Raw genomic sequence first — 19,289 nt, forward strand, 5'->3', positions numbered from 1 at the left:
TTGCTGTCTGGTCACCCTAGGGGCGGCTAAGTGTCTGCCCTGCTCCCCTTCACGGGAGCGGCGGCCAGGCTCCAGGACCCTGCCCAGTGGGGCCTGGGAATGGGCTGGATCTGAACCCACTGCCCCGGGCCGGTTCCGTGTCCCCGCCCTCGCTTAGCTTTCCCTCAGAGTAAGAGTCGCGCGCCGCTGTGCCCGCTTCCAATTAGCTCGCTTGCCTGAGACAGTCGGCTGGGCCTGGGCCAATCCCTTGGCCGGGCGCTGTCTCGTTAAATCCCGCCCGGCAGCTGCGGTCGTAGGGGGTGGGGCTTGCTGACGGCAGGGAGGAGAGTGACGCGGGAGAGCTTGGGGCCGAGAGTTCGCGGCAGTGGGCGCGGGCGCGAGCCGGGTCCTAAGGTCGCGCGGGCGAGAGTGTACTTGCCCGGGCGGCCGCGTGAGGTGTGTGGCGCGCGCTGCGCCGCGCCGGCCGGCCAGCCGGCCAGCCCCGCGTTCCATCGGGGGCGGGGTGGCCGCTCTCCCCCCAGCAGCAGCAAGGAGCATGTCCTCGAGTAGGGCCAAGAAAGTGAAGATGGCCACCAAGTCCTGCCCGGAGTGCGACCAGCAGGTGAGACTGCCGCTGGGCAAGGGGCAGCCCCCCTGGGGAGAAGCCCCCGTTCAGCCCCCCCGTAAGGGAGAAGCCCGCACACTGCTCCTTTCCTTACCCCCAAAGCTCTGCAACATCCTGCATGTCTCTCAGGCCAGGGGTTGGTAGGGGAAAGGAGTTTCACTTTTGCAATCCCTGCTCGCCTCCATTATTTAATAAAACGCCCTTCAGAACAGATGCGTTTATAACTACAGCACTTTAGGGTTTGCAAGGTTGTTTTGGGAAGGGGCATATTACTTTGCTATTTATCTGGCGTGTTGTGCTCTGGGAGCGGAGAAAAGTGGCTCTGAGGAGAGCTGGGGGAGAGAGTGAGGTTGGGGAACAGGGATTTTTAAAATAACCCAGAACTCTTTTTTTTGCACTTTGCATCCACTTACAAAATGGGATTCTGTTTTTCTGATGAGGTGCAAGTCACTCAGCATGAAAAAGTTAGTAACACAGTGCAGCTTAGGTGGTGGGAAAAGGGATTCTGATACCACAAGAACCTGGTTCACCTTTCTTAACGAAAGTCTTATTTATTCAGTAATTGCTTCTAATCTCATAATTCATCATCATTCATTAATCCCATTGAAAGTCTGTTTTGCCCTCTCCTTGCATGGCAGAGGCATGTTCAATGTACTTATCCTGACTGACCTCTTACCTAGTTGGACTGGGTTCAGAAGGTCACAGCCTTTTTCCACACGCTGCTTCCACTCACCTTAAGACTGGTCGCTTTGTGTGATGTGTTCCACAACAAGGACTTCCTTACTGAACATAATGTTTTTAAATGCTCTCTGTTGCTTATGTCCACTCTCCAGTTCTTGATAGCTAGAGTAGTTATCTCTTAACTTTCTGAGTTACAACGTTGACTAGATGTTGAACCTTTGCAAGGTTAATTCAGGAAGTTTCTCTGTGGCCCAGATGCATTCAGTTGTGAAAAAGATGAGCTAGCTTCCTGAGTTTAAAATAAAGTCACTTCTAAACGGTGCTTAATTCTTAGCCAGTGTTTAAGTGCAATATGGCTGTTGCCTTTCTAGTCTTTATGTGGAATCCCATCTGAATGTTTTGAAATATTTATTAGCATTATAGAGGTGTATTATGCAGAAGACTTTTGTGAAGAATATAGAATTATTTATACTTAATAAATTGTTTAAAAGTTACTAATATCTTAACTGTACAAATACAACTTTGCCCTTGGATGATTAATACTGTACTCTCAAATATGTAATACTGATTCAGTAGTTTTCTCTCCCTTTGCTGCAGTTTATCAGCTTGAGACCTTAATCAAAAGGACTTCTAGTGTAGCGTGACTCAAATCTGTAGGGAGTTTTGTGAGCTACTGCTGCACAGGTTGATCAACTGTTACTGGTGTATTGCCCCGTGGATGAACTGTATTGCAACAACATTAAAAATTACATAGCAAAAATGATAAAATTGGATTATTACCATTTTATTTCAAACTAACTTGTCCTTATTTATGCTATTTACCATTTACATAGCACTAATTTTGAACAATGAAAATGTCTAGTCAGTTTCACTCTTTCCTAATATACTGGGACAATGGTACAGCTCTACAAGAGAATGTTTAAATTAGAAACATTATTAGAAAATATTATTTTATTTCATATTAGATCCTATAAAACTCTAACAAATTTATTTTTTAGGCCTGTATTATCAGACAGTGTCCTATTTTTCCTTATGAAAATAACTATCAAACAATATAAAATTTCTTTTAACTGTTGATTTGCTTACTCATGACTGGCTTCTACTTTCAATAGACTTATATTAGCTTAAAGGCATTTCTGTTCATCCTCAAGACTTGTTTGGAAGGCTAGGCTTTTTGGGATATGCTTTCATATTTATATCTTGACTTTAGTAAAGCTTTTGATACTGTCTCTCATGACCATCTCGTAAACAAACTAGGGAAATGCAGCCTAGATGGAGCTACTATAAGGTGGGTGCAAAACTGGTTGGAAAACCGTTCCCAGAGAATAGTTATCAGTGGGTCAAAGTCATGCTGGAAGGGCATAACAAGTGGGGTCCCACAGGGATCAGTTCTGGGTCTGGTTCTGTTCAATATCTTCATCAATGATTTAGATAATGGCATAGAAAGCATAGTTACAAAGTTTGCGGACGATACCAAGATGGGAGGGGCTGTAAGTGTTTTGAATTTTAATTCTATCCTCCAAAATGATCTGGACAAACTGGAGAAATGGTCTGAAGTAAATAGGATGAAATTCAATAAGGATAAATGCAAAGTACTCCATTTAGGAAGGAGCAATCAGTTGCACACATATAAAATGGGAAATGACTGCCTAGGAAGGGGTGCTATGGAAAGGGATCTGGGGGCCATAGTGGACCACAAGCCAAATATGAGTCAACAGTGTAACACTGTTGCAAAAAAAAAAAAGCGATCATTCTGGGATGTATTAGCAGAAGTTTTGTAAGCAAGTAATTCTTCTGCTCTACTCCATGCTGATTAGGCCTCAACTAAAGTATTTTGTCCAGTTCTGGGTGCCACATTTCAGGAAAGATGTGGACAAATTGGAGAAAGTCCAGAGAAGAGCAACACAAATGATAAAGGTTTAGAAAACATGACCTATGAAGGAAGATTGAAAAAATTGGGCTTGTTTAGTCTGGAAAAGAGAAGACTGAGATAAAAGTTTTCAGGTCCCTTCCAGTCCTATGGTTCTATGAGTCATGAGGCGATATCGCCTCTCAACTGAAATACTTCTCTGATGGATTATATCTACTAAAGGACAACCTATGCTAAATGCTCAATTACTGAGGGACAGTCTACACTGATTCCTATATTTGCTTTCTACAGTCAACTCTGTATAACTTTTCATGAGTGATATACCTGAATATTTGGAGTCTAATATCTAAACTCGATCGTTAAATGTATTCACCTAAACTTGGGTTATTGCTGATTATATACTGTATTTATTTTCTGTTTTTTAAACCAGATTTTGTACTAATTTAAGCACTACACCCAGATGTACAGACACCATTTCCTTAACCCGTGTATTATGTAATTTTAACATTAGCTTTAATAAAAAAATTTTTAATATGAGCATTGCTTGCAAATGCTGACATGTTGAACTTGTCATTAAATTTTGTTTCTGGAAGAAGCAAGTAACATGCTCAGTTCTCATCCTGGGTGATAAAAGAAGAAATTAAAATGAATAAAGGTATTTCAGTGTAGGACCTTCTTGCAATCTAATATTGTTGGGGGCTTATGATGCTATAAGAGCAAGTAAGTAATTTGTTTTGTTTTTAAAAAAGTGCTGCTAATCTAATTTCATTCTGCTCTTTCAGCCTAAAGTAAATGGTATGCATGTGTCTGAATAGAATTTCCGTGCTAGGCCCTTCCTGCTGCTAGCATGGAATTACATGCATATGTAATTCTGTCCCAGCCCAAAGGCTGCTAGTGTGGCCTGATTGTTTCTCAATGCCCCGGAACCCTTGTGCCAAATCTTGGCACACAGTAGAAGAAATTAAATTCTTGCCTTAGCACTAATGGAACCCACAGCTTTATATATAAGTGGCTAGGTTATATATTCCCCAGAATAGTCACCCACGGCTATCTGTCAGTCCTTCCATAGAGGAAGTTCTCATGTTGGGGTGTTGGTGGGCAGTCAGGCTGTGCTGCTAGTTTTCAACTACTCTCAGAACAGGGGTATTGAGGAACATTCCCAGAATTCTGTGCTGCCAGTAATGTGTGTGTGGAACTTTCATGGAAATAGTTAAATTCAAACTCTTGAGGCGATTTAGTATATTGACTGCATACACCTTAAGTGTAAGAGCTCACTTAGAACCACTCACCATATGTGGTGTTAAAACAAAGTAAAACCCATATAGTGGAGTAAATCAAGGAGCCCAAGGCAAATGGTGTTAATAGGATGAAACAAAGAACAGATTAATTTGTAATAGTGGTTGTGCAAATGAATTAAATGAAAATTTGGCATAGAATAGTAGGTAGGATATGGTCCTGCAAAATCTGACTATTATTGTGGGATAGCTTCACTATGTATTAGTAAGCATTCACAGCATTTTAACCCGTATTTCGCACTTTTCTTTCAAAGATTTTGGAGCCCAGCATTTCTCTAAAAAGCAACTATGTAAAAATTCAACCTATACTTATATTCAAAATCACCTAGTATCATTTTCCCTTTAAGCTCTCCTCCCCCCAACCCCCCAAAAAATAGTCTTTTAGGCAGAGACTAAGTCTGAAAAGGTGAATATCGGAGAGATTGGAGTGATCAAAAGCAGAGTAGAACGGAAATCTTGTGCTGCCTTAACTATAACTTCAGATATCAATCATTCAGCTATATCTAAAAAGAAATGTATTATTTTGATTCTTTGTCTGACAACTGTGCTGCAATACCATCAGCTTATTAAATGCAAACACAGTCTCTGGTAGGTTAGTCAAATTTTGGGGTGGGCCAAACCTTGTGAACAAAAAGTCTTACCATTAAAATTAAATCATCAGTCTAAAAATCACACTTGGTCTGAATTTTTTTGCCTATTTCTCTTAATTGTGACACTTAAGATTACTATAATTGAACAATTGCATAAAATTTAAAAAATAATTTCTATATTTGGCAGCATTTTCAATATGGTCAGTATATCTCTTGTGTAATCAGTTTCCTTTTGTTTGTGTGTGTCTTTTATGCAATAATTTGGGAGAGACATTTTTGTAAAAATGATTGGAAATTTACAAAAATTGGCAGAGGTATTGGTGGTAGAAGCAGCAACTGAAACTACTGAACTCTTCTGAAATTGTTTGGGTTTCAAGTTGTCCATTTTACCACTCTTTGGAAGTATAACAGATAGAAACAATAGAAAAAAATTCAAATTTTCAATAGCCATCTGATTCTGCCTTCTCAAAACGTGGTGCAAAACAACAATTATAGCCGTGTATATCATAATATCAAAGACTTGGTGAAAGCAAGTTTTGAGAATTATTTTTTGGGTTGGTGAAATAGTATAGGCTCAGTTGTCTCTAGAAGGATGGTATTTTTGAACACTTCGAATTTACATTTTTAAAAATTTCATATGGGGTTTCTCCTGCTCAAAGTGTGAGGTATAAACAGAAGTGCTCAATTGCTAAGTCTAAATTACATGAGAATGATGATGCCCAAGAGTACAGCAAAGGAAACCAACTCCCACTTGGCCTCCAATGATCTTAGACTTTTATTGTTTAAAATTAGTATTTATGTAGGCTCTACAAAAAGATCAAATCTTGTGCTCCCTATACTGGTTCTGCAGCACTTGGAGCTATTCAAAAATATATGTTCCCATTTGATGTGGCACATGAACAACTAAGCAAAACAAGGACTTGCTGAATTTCACTTTTAAGTTTTAATAGAACTACCTTACAGTTGTCTGGATGAGATCAGATGTTGCACAATGGAAAAGGATTAAAATTTGTATGAAAATTTATTCGTAAACTTTTGGGACAGTTTTACAGAGAATGCACCTTTCTAAAACGGTGTGTGCGGGGGAGGGTTACATTTAAAAAAAAAAAATGATGACGAAAAGGAAAGTACCTGCTAGGATTGTGTTTCTTTCAAAGAATTAAAAACTTAAATAATTGCCAGGTTTACTCAGAAAAAGATGAGTTGAACGTAAAAATAATGCAAGCCATTCATTCATTCTGAGGTATTCTTCAGTTCCACACTTTTAATATAAAAACATAACCAACTGCATTTTGAATGAGCTGCGTTGCTTATTACTTAAGTGAACAGTTTGTAGAATTGCACTGCATGCTTCATGTTTGGTTATGAAAAAATGCTTTTCTTAAATGTGATGTCCTTATAAACTTGTGAAGCGAAGCACAGAAAATGTAGCAGTGCTACAGAAAGCAATAACACAGTTTGTGTGGTCTGTATAGCAGTGGAACTCTTCTTTGTATGTACCAGTTTGGTTATGGCATTTGTTCTTCTGTTAGAAGCACACTGAAATTGGTTTCCTGTGTATCTGGTAAAGTGTAAACAGTAACCTTGTGTTATACTTTCATTATTGCATGGTCTTAGTAAGCAGCAGCAAACCTGAAGAGATTTGTCTCAATGTTTTTGACATGGTCAGGACTTTTTTTTCTTCTGTGCAGTATCCTGTGTTAACACTGTTTTGTTTGAATGTTAATTTCCTCCAAATCTTTTTTTTTAGTTTCCTCCGTGTTTTTTAGTCCTTTACCTAACTTTGTCTTGATACAGACATAATCAAAGCAGCACAATGCTTCTAAAGCCATGATTTGCAAAATGTTTAATGTAGATGATGAGCTTTGGTAACTTTTTCTGTTCTTTTTTAATTGTTGAACGAAATAATTTTTGTTAACTTTTTTAATAAGGAAGGAATACACTTCTGTCCTTGTAGCTGTGAGCATTCTAGAACTTTCCCATATCATTCTAAATTCTTCCATATTGGATAGGGTTACCATACGTCCAGATTATCCCGGACACATCCGGATTTTTGGGTTTTAAATAGCCGTCTGGGAGAACTTTTATAAAAATCGAAAAAGGTCCGGGATTTCCCTCCCAAAGCCGAGCGCAGCACGGCTGACAGAGTGGCCAAGCCGGATTGAGCCGCTCGCATCGGGGCCTCCAGCAGCCAGAGCCCCTGGGGAGTGGTTAGGGGCAGGGGTCCCGGGGGTGGAGATCAGGGGACAAGGAGCAGGGGGCTTGGATGGGTTGGGGGTTCTGTGGGGGGGCAGTCAGGGGGCAGGAAGTGGGAGGGAGTGGATGGGGGCGTGGCTAACCCCCCCCCCCCCCCCCCGTGGAGTGTCCTCTTTTTTGAAAGTTCAAATATGGTAACCCTAATATTGCAAGTATTCAGCCAGATAGGGGTAGTGCTGGGTATCCTTTAGAATTTACCAATCTGCTTTTAGTTGGCATCACTCAACAATATTCCCTTCTCTCTAAGTGTCTGGAGGGACTGAGTTTGGATGCAGAGCACTAATACAAAACAGCTATGACAGCCTGAAGTGTGCTTCCATTAAGTACCCTGCACCTTTCACATTTTTAAACTTATTGCTAGTAAATATCTGGGCTGAAGGATGAATTGGATGAGGATTCTTGGATCTTAGTTCCACTGCAATCATGTTTATAACGCCTAAACTTATTATGAAACGGGTGGATAAAAATCAACGATTTTTTATTTAAATCGGATTTTTTGATAAAATGCTTTTTGAGGAAAAAAACCTATCTAAAATAGTTTTAATTAAGATACATTATAGCTCAAAGATATCTCATCATGAAATAGGGATTATAAATTCTAATTCTATAGTATGAGACAATATATTCATGTAATGCTTAAGAAAAGTTTTGTAAATGAGTTCCAATAGTTTATGGATTAGGGACCCAATTTTATGGGGCTCCAGGGGCTTTTGTATAGATTATTTAGGTTACTCTTTCTGTCTACCCAATGGGACTCAGTGCTCAGTCTAGAACAGTGGTTCCCAAACTTTAACAACTTGTGAACCCCATCACTAAAATGTCAAGTCTTGCGAACTTCCTCCTAAAAATGAATATTTCCAGGGATTTTCTCGTTTACCTGAGTATAAATTATAAAAGCAGTGATCTTGGAAATACAAAATTTGTTTTTATGACATGCTTATTACACACTATTTATTATTAAGTATCCCTGGCCTCTGTTTGCCAGAAGCTGGGAATGAGCGAAAGGGGATGGATCACTTGATGATTACCTGTTCTGTTCATTCCCTCTGGGGCACGAGGCACTAGCCACTGTTGGAAGACAGGATACTGGGCTAGATGGACCCTTGGTCTGACCCAATAGGGCCATTCTTATGTTCTTATTTATCATTACAGTATTTTTATTACATTATGAAAATGGCAACACTCTTCCAAGATCTCACTTTCATAGCTTCTATCACTTTGAATAAGCCAGTTACAAGACAAGGCTCCTATCTTTCATCAAGGAGTATCAGATGTGAAACAGCATGAAGGTATTTAAGACGCCAACTCAGAGTTCCTCCTACACAAGCATTCAGGTCTTGAGCAGTCCAGACAAACGACGAACATGTTACAACAAAGCTTAAACTTGTTCGTCATAATAATTTTAAAAACAATACTAGCTGCCTATTTAATTTTAAAAGCAGCAAAAAATATCCACCTCCCTTTCTATTTCTTATAAGGAGTCTTGAAGTTTAAATCTCCTCAGTGTGATAGATATGCTTACTTTGATCCTCTTAGCTCTTGGAATTCCAGGGGCTCTGGGCTGCTGGCCCCGTGCTGCCCAGGATCCCTAGGGACAGCTCTGTCTGTCATTAGGGAAATTTTTCCCGAGAACCCCTGTAACATTTTGTGAACCCCCAGGGGTTCTCGAACCCCAGTTTGGGAACCACTGGTCTAGAAGATACCAAGAAAGATGCTTAGTTTTACAGTTCTCAAACTATGGATTTGTGTCTCCAGAGATAACATGCTTGTTAACAGAAAAAATGTTTTGAAATAAATAATATAGAGGTGAGAAATAACAGACCTCAACCCTATTGTGTCTCTGCAAAGTTGTGTACACAGAGTCAATCCCTTACCTCTCTCTAAAAGTGCAAAGTTTCAAAAAGTTCAATGAATAGAAGATTGTTGGGGGCGGAATAGATCTGGACAAGGAGAAGAAGTCTAGAGATAAATGTGAGAAGGGAGGGACAGGCAGTAGAAACAAAAGTGAAACTGTTTGAGCAGCATATTCCAGAAGTCTTGAGGTATTTCTGAGTGTAGCCTTCATATGATTTGAGATCTCCCATACCATTCTCTCACTAGAAGGGAAAACATATAATGGTTTTACAGCAGGCTGTAAAAGAGACCCAGTTTGTGAATAAGAACCATTCAAGAAATATATATTTGATGATGATGTTTTAAAGAAAGTCACACCAGTGAACTGGTGGAAGTCACTTTAGCATTTGGATTCAGAGACTGTTGAAGTGATAATCTCTCTTTAAACAGCAGTAGCTTCTTCTGCCGGTCTAGAAAGAATATTTTCTTCCTTTGGACTAATTCATTCCAAATTGAGAAATCGTTTGGGACCGGAAAAGCAGGAAACTTGTTTTTCTTTTCCAGATTATGAACAAACAGGAAAATGAAGGTTTCAGAGGTCTGAGTTAGCTGCAGAAGCCAATATTTTAAGGTTTCAGAGTATGCATCCGAAGAAGTGGGCTGAAGTCCACGAAAGCTTATGCTCTAATAAATTTGTTAGTCTCTAAGGTGCCACAAGTACTCCTGTTCTTTTTGCCAATATTTTAAGTTCCTCATGTTGACCTGGCTGACAATCGATTTTTTTTATTTCATTTAACTATTTTAGTTAAAAACAATTTTAACAAAAACGAATCTGATTTAAAAAAAACTTGAATGTTTAACAAAATAAAAAATTCATATGCTTGTTTTGTTAAAATATTATGTTTGCTGTTGAAGAAAAAATCCAGAATACATAACACTTGAAAAGTCTGTCTGGTATGTTCGCCTCCTAATACAGCATTGCAAGAAAATCCTCCAAATATTAATGATTAACCTGTTGAATTGGAGATAGTTCACCTCCCAATGACTTCATAAATATCTGCTTCAGTTACCTTTGGTAAATGAAATAACCAAACAATCATTCATTTTCTGATATTGCTGTAAAACTAATCTGAAAAGTTTTCAAAGTAAATCACTTTAAAAATGTATAATGTGTACATTTTAAAAATGAAACCTACATCCATCTCTTAGTTGTGAAGAATATGTATTAAGGTTATAACAACCAACAAGAAGGCACTTTTATGTAGAAATCCATGATTAAATCGAATCTTCCTAACTAGTGATTTAAATCAAATCCACCCTGTTATGAAACTTTATGAACTGCACAATAACGTGGAATATTGTTTGGGGTATAAACAAATGTGAAGAATATCTTGGAGGTCATATGTGCCTTGTATTTGGGATTTTTTTCTTAACAGAGGAACTCTTGTGATATTTCAAAATCTTATTTTCCCCACTTTCTTTCAGGTTCCTGTTGCATGCAAATCGTGCCCTTGTGGCTACATATTTATTAGTCGAAAGCTCTTGCATGCCAAACGTGCTGAGAAATCACCACCCACTGCAGGTAAATCTTACTGAGGGGCTTTTCCCTTTCATATTTCTGCTTTGGGGAAAAAAAAATGAAGAGCATGTGAGGTCTCCTGTGTTATAAACTTGGACTTTTGTCAGTTCTTCTTTCCTTTACACTGGGGCAAGGCAGACTTTGAATGTAAGTTAATCTTTCACAAACTGTGAAAGACAAAAGGTGGTGTTTTTGCAGCCTTACTTGGGCGGTAGTGACATTTTATTCATTGTTTATCTTTTAGCTGCTTACTTATTCACCATGCAAATATAATTCCTTACAGAAAGCTTTCTGTTAATCCTACTTAGAAGATAAATGTCTAGAGAAGCCAGATTTCATAGCACTTTGTGACTGAAACTTGTTTTATTCAAAAGTAAATTCCTATTTTCCTTCTTCTTTTTTTTTTTTTAATTTTTTTATTTTTAATGAGCTGCATTGAATTTATTAACTCAATCCTGAAATAGCAGAATGTCATTTAACGCTTTGTATAACAAATGGTATTTTGGAAGAACTTAAAATAAAAGCTACTTAAGACGTTCTTTTTAAAGTATGCAGTAAAATAAAAAAATGTATTTTCTCAAATTCAAGGCTTTCTGCTGATGTATATGCAAAGGAATAAATTGGATGCTTTCTAGCATGATTCATGTTCTCCCTTATGTTCTTTATTAATGGTTTGCCTACTACTAATAGAACCTTAGTCAGAACAAATCCCCTTCAGGGAAGATCCCAAAATAATCTGGTTTAGAATTGTAGAAGTTCTTCACGTACAAGATTTACAGGATCAGATTAATTTAATCTGAAGAGAAAATGTTCAAGTTGTCAACTTTAGGAAAATATAAAGTGATGTCAGACATGTTGATTGTTGCAAGCTGGAGGCAGTGGGCGAATGACTGTGGAACTTGTTTTGGAAGGTGTGATTGGTGTTTTTTCTATTCTTTAGCTAATGGTTGATAAATGAAACTAGTTACCAACCCAGTTAGATGCATTAAAGGCTTTATTATGATTATGCAAGGCTCTTGTGTAATTCCAGTGTGAAAGTGAATACATCTGGCTCTCCTGTCTAATATATTCACAAGATATATCCTGCCATCTAGCTGTGGCATATGTCTAGTTTACAGTAAATTGGGAGGTGGGACAAAAGGAAAGTAGTAGAATGAGGACCAACAGATAAATACCAAAAACTCCTGGGTGCAAAATTTGGAAGCTTTTTCCCAAAACTAGCATGTGAAAAGTGTGAAGGCAGCTTGACTAAGGCTGTGAACACATTACAGCTTAAGTCGGTATAAATTCTGTCACTAAGAGGTGTGAATAAGCCACCCACCCCCCCCCGAGTGACGTAAGTTACGCTGACCTAAGCACTGGTGTGCACAAGGCTATGTCAATGGGAGAGCTTCTCCCGCCAACATAGTTACTACCACCACCGGGGCTGGAGTAATTAAATTGACAGGAGAGCTCTCTCCCATCCACTTAAAGCATCTGCACTAGCAGTGCTGCTGTAAGCTCGGAAGTGTAGCCACAGCCTGTCTCTTTACAGCCCCGAACACAATGGGACCTGATGGTAGTTGGAGCCTCTAGGTGCTGCTGTAGTAAATACTGAGTGTACAGTTGAATTGGTGTCTTATGCTGAATTGTATAATATGAGAATGGTTTCAGGAGGGATGGCAAAACAAAAAATTAAGATATAGTGTTTGCCTCTTTATCCATTTCTTAATAGTATTTGGGAACACCTGGAATGAGAGCAGTGACTTTCAGCACATCAGAAGTGATACATCAGGAACATTTGAAAACTGATCCGGGCAGTTAGTTTCACTGACTTAAGAACTAAGCATTTCCTATGCACTGTGTTGCTAATAGATGCTCCTTATTTGTTGCAAAATGCTACATAAACGTCATCATAATTAAGACTTGATCTTTGTGATCAAAAAAATGGGGTATGTCTGTGCCTTTGCCTGAAACAATTTGCTCAACTCAGCTCAGAGGATGTTGTGCAGATGCAGTCGAGTGTTGTGAACTGCTTGAGAGGTGACTACTTTGCAGGAACTAATCACTCTTGTTAAGAGATCTAAGGAAAGAGGTGGAGTGGGGAAAGAGCTGAGACTGAATAACTACAAAGATATGAAAGCAACCCTAAAATGTTCTCTTTATTCATTTATACAGAAAACAAGAGTGAGGCCAAAAGGAGACGAACAGAGAGAGTTAAGCGAGAGAAGATAAATTCTGCAGTAAATAAAGACTTAGAAAACAGAAAAAGGTCCAGATCTAACAGCCATTCAGATCATAGCAGACGGGGACGAGGAAGACCTAAGAGTGCCTCAGCCAAAAAGCATGAGGAAGAAAGAGGTATGAGAATTAGAAAACCTATTTGGGGAAAGTTATTTTTGTTTTGGGTTTTTTTTTAATGGTGTGCTGTCATTAACCCAAAACTTCTGTCGCTCAGAGGTATGAAAAAAACACACCCTGAATGACAAAAGTTTTAATGACTAAAAGCTCTGATGTGGACAGTGCTTTGGCAGCGGGAGACACTCTCCTGGTTATGAAGCTACCGCCCCTCTCTTGGGGTGGTTTTATTTTCTCTCCTGGAGAGCTCTCTCCCGGCAACAAATAGTAGCTACACTGCCCACCTTACAACAGTGCTGTGTAGACATAGCCTTAGTTCAATAGTGGAGTCTCTGTGACTTGAAATCTTTAAATCATGACTTGAGTAACTCAATTGAGGCTGGGGGTCTATTACACGAGTGGGTGAGTGAGGTTCTGTGGCCTGCTGCAACGTGCAGGAGGTCAAACTAGATGATCGTGATGGTCCCTTGTGACCTTAAGGTCTATGAGAAGGAAGAAAAAATGTTTCATGCTGTAGTGACTGTTAGTTTTCCTATCGAGACCAACACTTGGGTAACGTTATGTATGGGCAGGCTAACTCATTTCCTTCAGAGTAGCAAGAACTGTTGCAAACATCTGCTTCTGATAAGATCCAGTGGTCCTTCACAGGCTTCTAGGCATAAGCAGATTGTCTGCAGGGATCAGAGAGGATTTCCTTCTTCTTACTGTCTCCATAATGAACCTTTACACAGTTGACCACATTGATTCATTTTTCTCTGAAGCAGCCAGTGTAAGTCACTGCTAGAAGTAGGATACTAGGTTATGTCAGAGATTCACACTCTCCTTAATACTGAGTGTGTGTTGAACATCTCACAGCTAGTTCTCTTCAGATGCTCTTGGTTCACATGGTACTTCAGACAAGATAAGGGTGCTCCAAATGAGGGTGCCAAAGGAATTGGTGTTAACGATTTTATAGTATTTCTTGAGTTTTTGAGGAAAATACATGCCAACTCCTTATACGCTGCAGTGACAAACTAGGCTGCTCTGCTTAATTGTCAAAGAAAATAATTAATACAGTCAGGATTGCTAAGGAGCAATTGGACAAAATCGGACAGAAATAGCAAGAGCTTCTTGACAAACTATTATGACCTGTCTTATATCATACTTCTGGTAGTAGTAATAATAGAGGGTGGGGGTTTTCAAAAGTGGTCACTTGGGAGTACAAGTCCTGTTATCTTTTAATGAAATTAATGTTCCTAAGTAACTTATGCAACTTTTAAAAACCCACTCTCAATTTATCTTGTGTTGGATCTGTCCTGGTCTCCGTGCTTAACAACACTGTAAGGCATCAAATATGCACATCTCTAAGTAGATCCCAGGCCTTTACTATGCAGCTTTGTGGCTGTGCCTCTTGGAACCGGGGCCGGCTTTAGGCCGATTCAGCCGATTCCGCTGAATCGGGCCCCGTGCCTAAGAGGGCTCCGCAGCTGTCCACCCCGCCCCTAGCTCACTTCACCCTCCTCCCTTCCCCTGAATGCTCCGCCCCCTGCTCCTCCTCCTCCCCCTCCCCTGCTTCCCACAAATCAGATGTTCACGGGAAGTCTAAAAACAAGCAGGGGCAGGTGGCAGCAGGTAAACTGGGGTGGGGGAGGGGCGCGAGGAGGTATGCGGGGAGGCACGGCCCAGTCCGGCTCCGGTTGAACACCCCCGGCGGCTCTGGCTCGGCGCTGGCCCCGGTTCCGGCCGAGCGCACTGGCCCGGCCCCGCAGCTCTGGCCGAGCACCCCCGGCCCGAGCGGCTCCAGGCTGGGTCGGCTCGGGCCACGGGGCGCCAGCCCCAATTCCGGCTGAGCGCGTTGCCCCGGCCCCGTGGTTCCAGCCCGGCGCCAGCCGAGCACCCCTGGCCGGCACCGGCCCCTGTTCCAGCCGAGCACACCGGCCTGGCCCCGCGGCTGTGGCTCCGGCCCGGCTCAGCTCGGGCCCCGGCCGAGCGTGCCAGCCAAGCAGACCCGGACCCAGCGGCTCCAGCCCAGACCCAAGCCCTGCAACCCCGGCCTGATTCCTGGGGGCGGGGCTTGCCAGGAATCAGGCCCTGTTCTTGCTAAAGCCGGCCCTGCTTGGAACTGCTGGTACCAAGAGCCTGTTGGCATTTCATTTACCTTTTATTTTTAGAGGATTTCAATTGGGCCATAAAAACTGCATCCTGAAGCGTGGCGTACAAATATAAGGATTTGGGGAAGAAATATGTAAGGGAAAATTTGCTCTTTTAGAACATCCAGAACTTTCATTTAAAATTACTTGAGTGTAAAAAGCACTTTTGGAAGCTTACCATGCTGGTCTGTTTTTCTGTGCTTTTGTAACTTCGAAACCTTATATCCGAGTTTCTGGGGGAGAATGGACATTAGTCCATATTATGCAATAGGCCCTCTTAGGTTTTTTCAGACTTAGATATTTTGTCTTCATTGTAAAAACAAAAGAACTGCTTTTTCCTAGTGATTTCACTGGTGGGTTGCGTGGTGTGTTTTTTTTTTTTTTTTATTCCTCATCCAAAATTCACTGGAATTTTGGTTCTAGAAATGGTTCTTGTGTTTGAAGAGAACACATTGCTAGACCCCGCAAAGGGGGTGTGTTGCTGTTTCATTGATATGTATTTCTTCAGCATTTAAAAAATCTTTTCTGATTGCTGCTGAGGTGGTGTTCTAGGCCTTACACAGTTTTGACCCTTCACTATAAGATAACTATTAGCTAGGATAGTTCTCTTTATTTTGGTGTGTTGAAATATTGCTGTGTGTAATTTTCTATTTTGGCAGCAAAAGATTTCTTCTCGTTTCTGGTTTTTTACAAAAATAGTTGTGCGTGCCTGTAGAGAAGTCTCAAGTGTGAATACTAGAGAACTGAGTCAGACTGTCTTCAGATGAGGAAGGTTTTAATAGGATATTAAATTGTTTTTCTAAATCAGAGGCTATGCATAGCGTGTAGGAAAAGGTCAACCAGCTATAAAATGTGCAATAGTTATTGCTGAGACGGATGAAACTGCAGTAAGAATGGGTACAGCTTACAAGTTCTGCATTGATGATTGATTCTGCTTCATAGTAGGATCGTCTAGAAATGTTTTTCAATAAGTTCTTCAAAACTATTTCCATGGGAACAGCTATTCATTTGAAAACATCTTAGAAAATATGTTCGCTTGGTTAAGACAGTTAAATGACAGTAATTTTGTGAAATTAATTTTTTAGTCATTTGAATTCCAAGTGACTGTTCGTGGTGAAAAGGGAGTACTTCAAATACATTTTATTCTGTTTCACAGTGGTAGACATGTTAGTCCGTATCAGCAAAAAGAACGAGGAGTACTTGTGGCGCCTTAGAGACTAACAAATTTACATGGGCATAAGTTTTCGTGAAGCAGGCTCCCTGGAGTATTAACATGTCTCATGTCAGGAAAAGGCTAGTGTTCCTGAAGTACTGGAAGTCTGAAACTCCTAATCTGCTCAGTGATCCTGGACAATTTACCTAACTTTTCAGCATCTCACTCTCCTACCTATACTACAGGGAAAGGACTATCCTGCTTCTTACTGGTGTTGAAACCTTCGTTTTGTAATACATTGTTTGTCCTGTCATGAAAGGTGCTATTTAAATGTAACATGTAGAGAGTTGTCTTTCCCCTGGAGGAAGATGTATTAGGCAGCATTAAGTACTCTCTCATTTGGGTGTTTGGAATCATTCATATGATGTTAGGCTGAGTCATCTTTTCTTGTCACTGAAGACTAGGCATTTGTGTCATATTTTCAGACTGTTGATTCGGTGACTTCTTTTCCCTGACGGGAGCTGCTTGTCTTTAATACCACTTTTCAATACTAATATGTTGTCCCATATTATAATAATTTAATATCTGTGTAACTTGTATACGAACTTCTGATACAGGAGCTGGAGAAAAGCTTTTGTTTCATAGTGTCTTTTCTTCTTCTACAGAGAAACAAGAAAAAGAAGTTGACATGTATGCTAACCTTTCAGATGAAAAGGCTTTCGTGTTTTCAGTGGCCTTGGCGGAAATAAACAGAAAAATTATCAATCAAAGACTTATTCTCTAACTCATCAGCACAATCTGACTTAAATGTATGCAGTTTGGCTAGCATATTTCCAAGGTGTCATGGACTCCCAGGAGGCATATTGTCTTCATAAACCAGGACCATTGCTTTTCCCTGTTAAAACTGTGCTGCTGTTTTGGAGCTCACAGACTTTTGTGTATCTACACATCAGCAAGAAGCAACGTTTTAGTTCTTTATGCCTTGGAGTCTAATGCTTGATGAATGCACAGAGAGAATGCACCATTTCCAGAGCACTTCGTTAGATTTGCTGCCCAGAAATGCAATATTTTAAATACTTTCCGAAAGAATGATTTTCTTTTTAAAACTAAATATATTTCAGATTTTTCAACTATATTACAGTTTACATATGTATAGTTCATCTTAACCTTTTAATAAATTGATATTCTGATATTTTATTGAATTGGAAATTAAGTACATTTGTAACAGGACTTATTTAAGGTGTTGTGATCTTATTTTCCTTTTAATTTAAAAATTGTTACTCATTTTGAAGATGGTTCTGGACAGTTATTTTGATCAGTCGTTCTGGTTGCCCATTTTATAGATTTAATGGGGTTAAGCATGGAAGCAAAGCGGTTCCTTTCTCAGGATCACCTTGCGTGGTGACTCGTGTTCCATATGAACTCTCCTTAGTACAGAGACCGGGACATGGGCCGGGGATTGCTCTCAGCCCCCTCGTACCGCAAGCAGGTGGAGGGTCTATGTGGCTCCCACAACTGCCCAGTCTTCCCAGCCAGGCTCCACCAGCTGCTGGCCTGATCAGGGGTTGAGGCCTCCGGGGGGGAAGAGGAAGGGAAGTGGGCAGGGTCTGCCGTGGGGGAAAGGTAGCCAGGCCTGTCCACTTTCAAAAAGTGGGAAGGCTATGGCCCACTGGTCCTCCTCTGTTTCAGTGGCATTGTAAGGATCTTTCCCACCCTTTCCCTTTTCTTGTTATTGCTAAGGAGAGAACACAGGTATTCTACGGTGCAGGCAAACCATTAGATTCTCTTTAGTTTGTATTTCTAGAAATAAGAGACAAGGTAGGTGGGATTATTTTCTATTGAACCAACAAAAGATATTACCTCACCCACCTTGTGTCTCTAATATCCTGGGACCAACAAGGCTACAACAACACTGCGTACTAGAATGAACAGAGTCACTCTGTTATCTTAAACTGGTACCTGTTATCAGAGTTGAAGTTATATTTTTGTAGTCAGTCATTTGAGTGTTCAGTTTCTAGCAGCAACATTCACATCTGGAGGTTGATCAATATAAATCTGTAGAAACTTGTCAAGTGCCAGTGTTGACACAAGAACAAATAGATATAAATTAGCTATCAATAAGTTTAGACTTCAAGTTAGACGAAGGTTTCAAACTGTCAGAGGAGTGAAGTTCTGGAAGAGCCTTCCAAGGGAAGTAGTGGGGGCAAAAACCTAACTGGCTTCAAGACTGCACTTGATAAGTTTATGGGAGGAGATGGGATGATAAGGCTGCCTACAATGCGTGTAGCTGATCTGCCACTGTTAGCAGCAAATATCTCCAATGGCTGGTGATGGACACTAGATGGGGAGGGCTCTAAGTTACTACAGATAATGGTGATGGGGCAGGGATGCAGGGCCACATGGGAGGGGGGGTTGAATGGGGGCACAAAAACCCATGGGGGGTGGTGCAGGGCCACATGGGGATGGGGGGAGTGGATGTCTGAGTGGGAGTGGAGGGACGCGTAGACAGGAGGTGCAAGGACACATGGGGGAGGGTGCAGGGGGACAGGGGCAGCTGTGCCTGACTGAATGGGAGAGGCTAGGGGTCAGCCAGGGTCTGCATGGGGGAAGCTCCCGAACCATCCCCCCCCCGTTTCTGTCCCTTCCCCCCTCAAAATCTGTTCCATACTGTTCCCACCCATACTCAACAACCCTCCAAGTTCAAACCCGGGCTCCTTCCCAGCAATTATTTCCCTTTCCCTCATCTCCTCCATTACCCCTGACTCCCCCAAGCCTTTGCACTGCTTCTGAGGGGTGCGGGAAATACGGTTCTGTATTGTAGTTTAAATGAATTATTACTCAGAGTTCTGTATAAATATGCCCAGTAAGGAATCTTTATCAAAAAACATTTCCTGAATCTTTTTTGTTGTCTGTATTGTTACAGACATATTTGCTGACAGGTATTTTGAAATAAATGACCAAA

General features: G+C 40.7%; 2 protein-coding genes across 2 annotated transcripts in view; both read left to right on the forward strand.

Moving 5' to 3' along the window:
• Nucleotides 1–333: 333 nt before the first annotated feature.
• On the forward strand, nucleotides 334–17,519 carry C14H16orf87 (chromosome 14 C16orf87 homolog). The gene is made up of 4 exons (XM_005289853.4): nucleotides 334–601; nucleotides 10,615–10,711; nucleotides 12,866–13,048; nucleotides 16,993–17,519. The coding sequence occupies exons 1-4, from the start codon at nucleotides 536–538 to the stop codon at nucleotides 17,109–17,111; spliced, it is 465 nt and encodes a 154-aa protein (XP_005289910.1). The 5' UTR covers nucleotides 334–535; the 3' UTR covers nucleotides 17,112–17,519.
• The window catches only part of MYLK3 (myosin light chain kinase 3), a 104,502-nt gene continuing 98,120 nt past the window's right edge, over nucleotides 12,908–19,289 (forward strand). Inside the window, exon 1 of the mRNA XM_008166981.4 lies at nucleotides 12,908–13,048. Coding sequence (XP_008165203.2) covers nucleotides 13,034–13,048 — 15 coding nt within the window. The 5' untranslated portion in view covers nucleotides 12,908–13,033. The remainder of the gene's footprint in view (nucleotides 13,049–19,289) is intronic.

The sequence above is a fragment of the Chrysemys picta genome, chromosome 14 (assembly GCF_011386835.1).
Source record: "Chrysemys picta bellii isolate R12L10 chromosome 14, ASM1138683v2, whole genome shotgun sequence".
NCBI lineage: Eukaryota > Metazoa > Chordata > Testudines > Emydidae > Chrysemys > Chrysemys picta.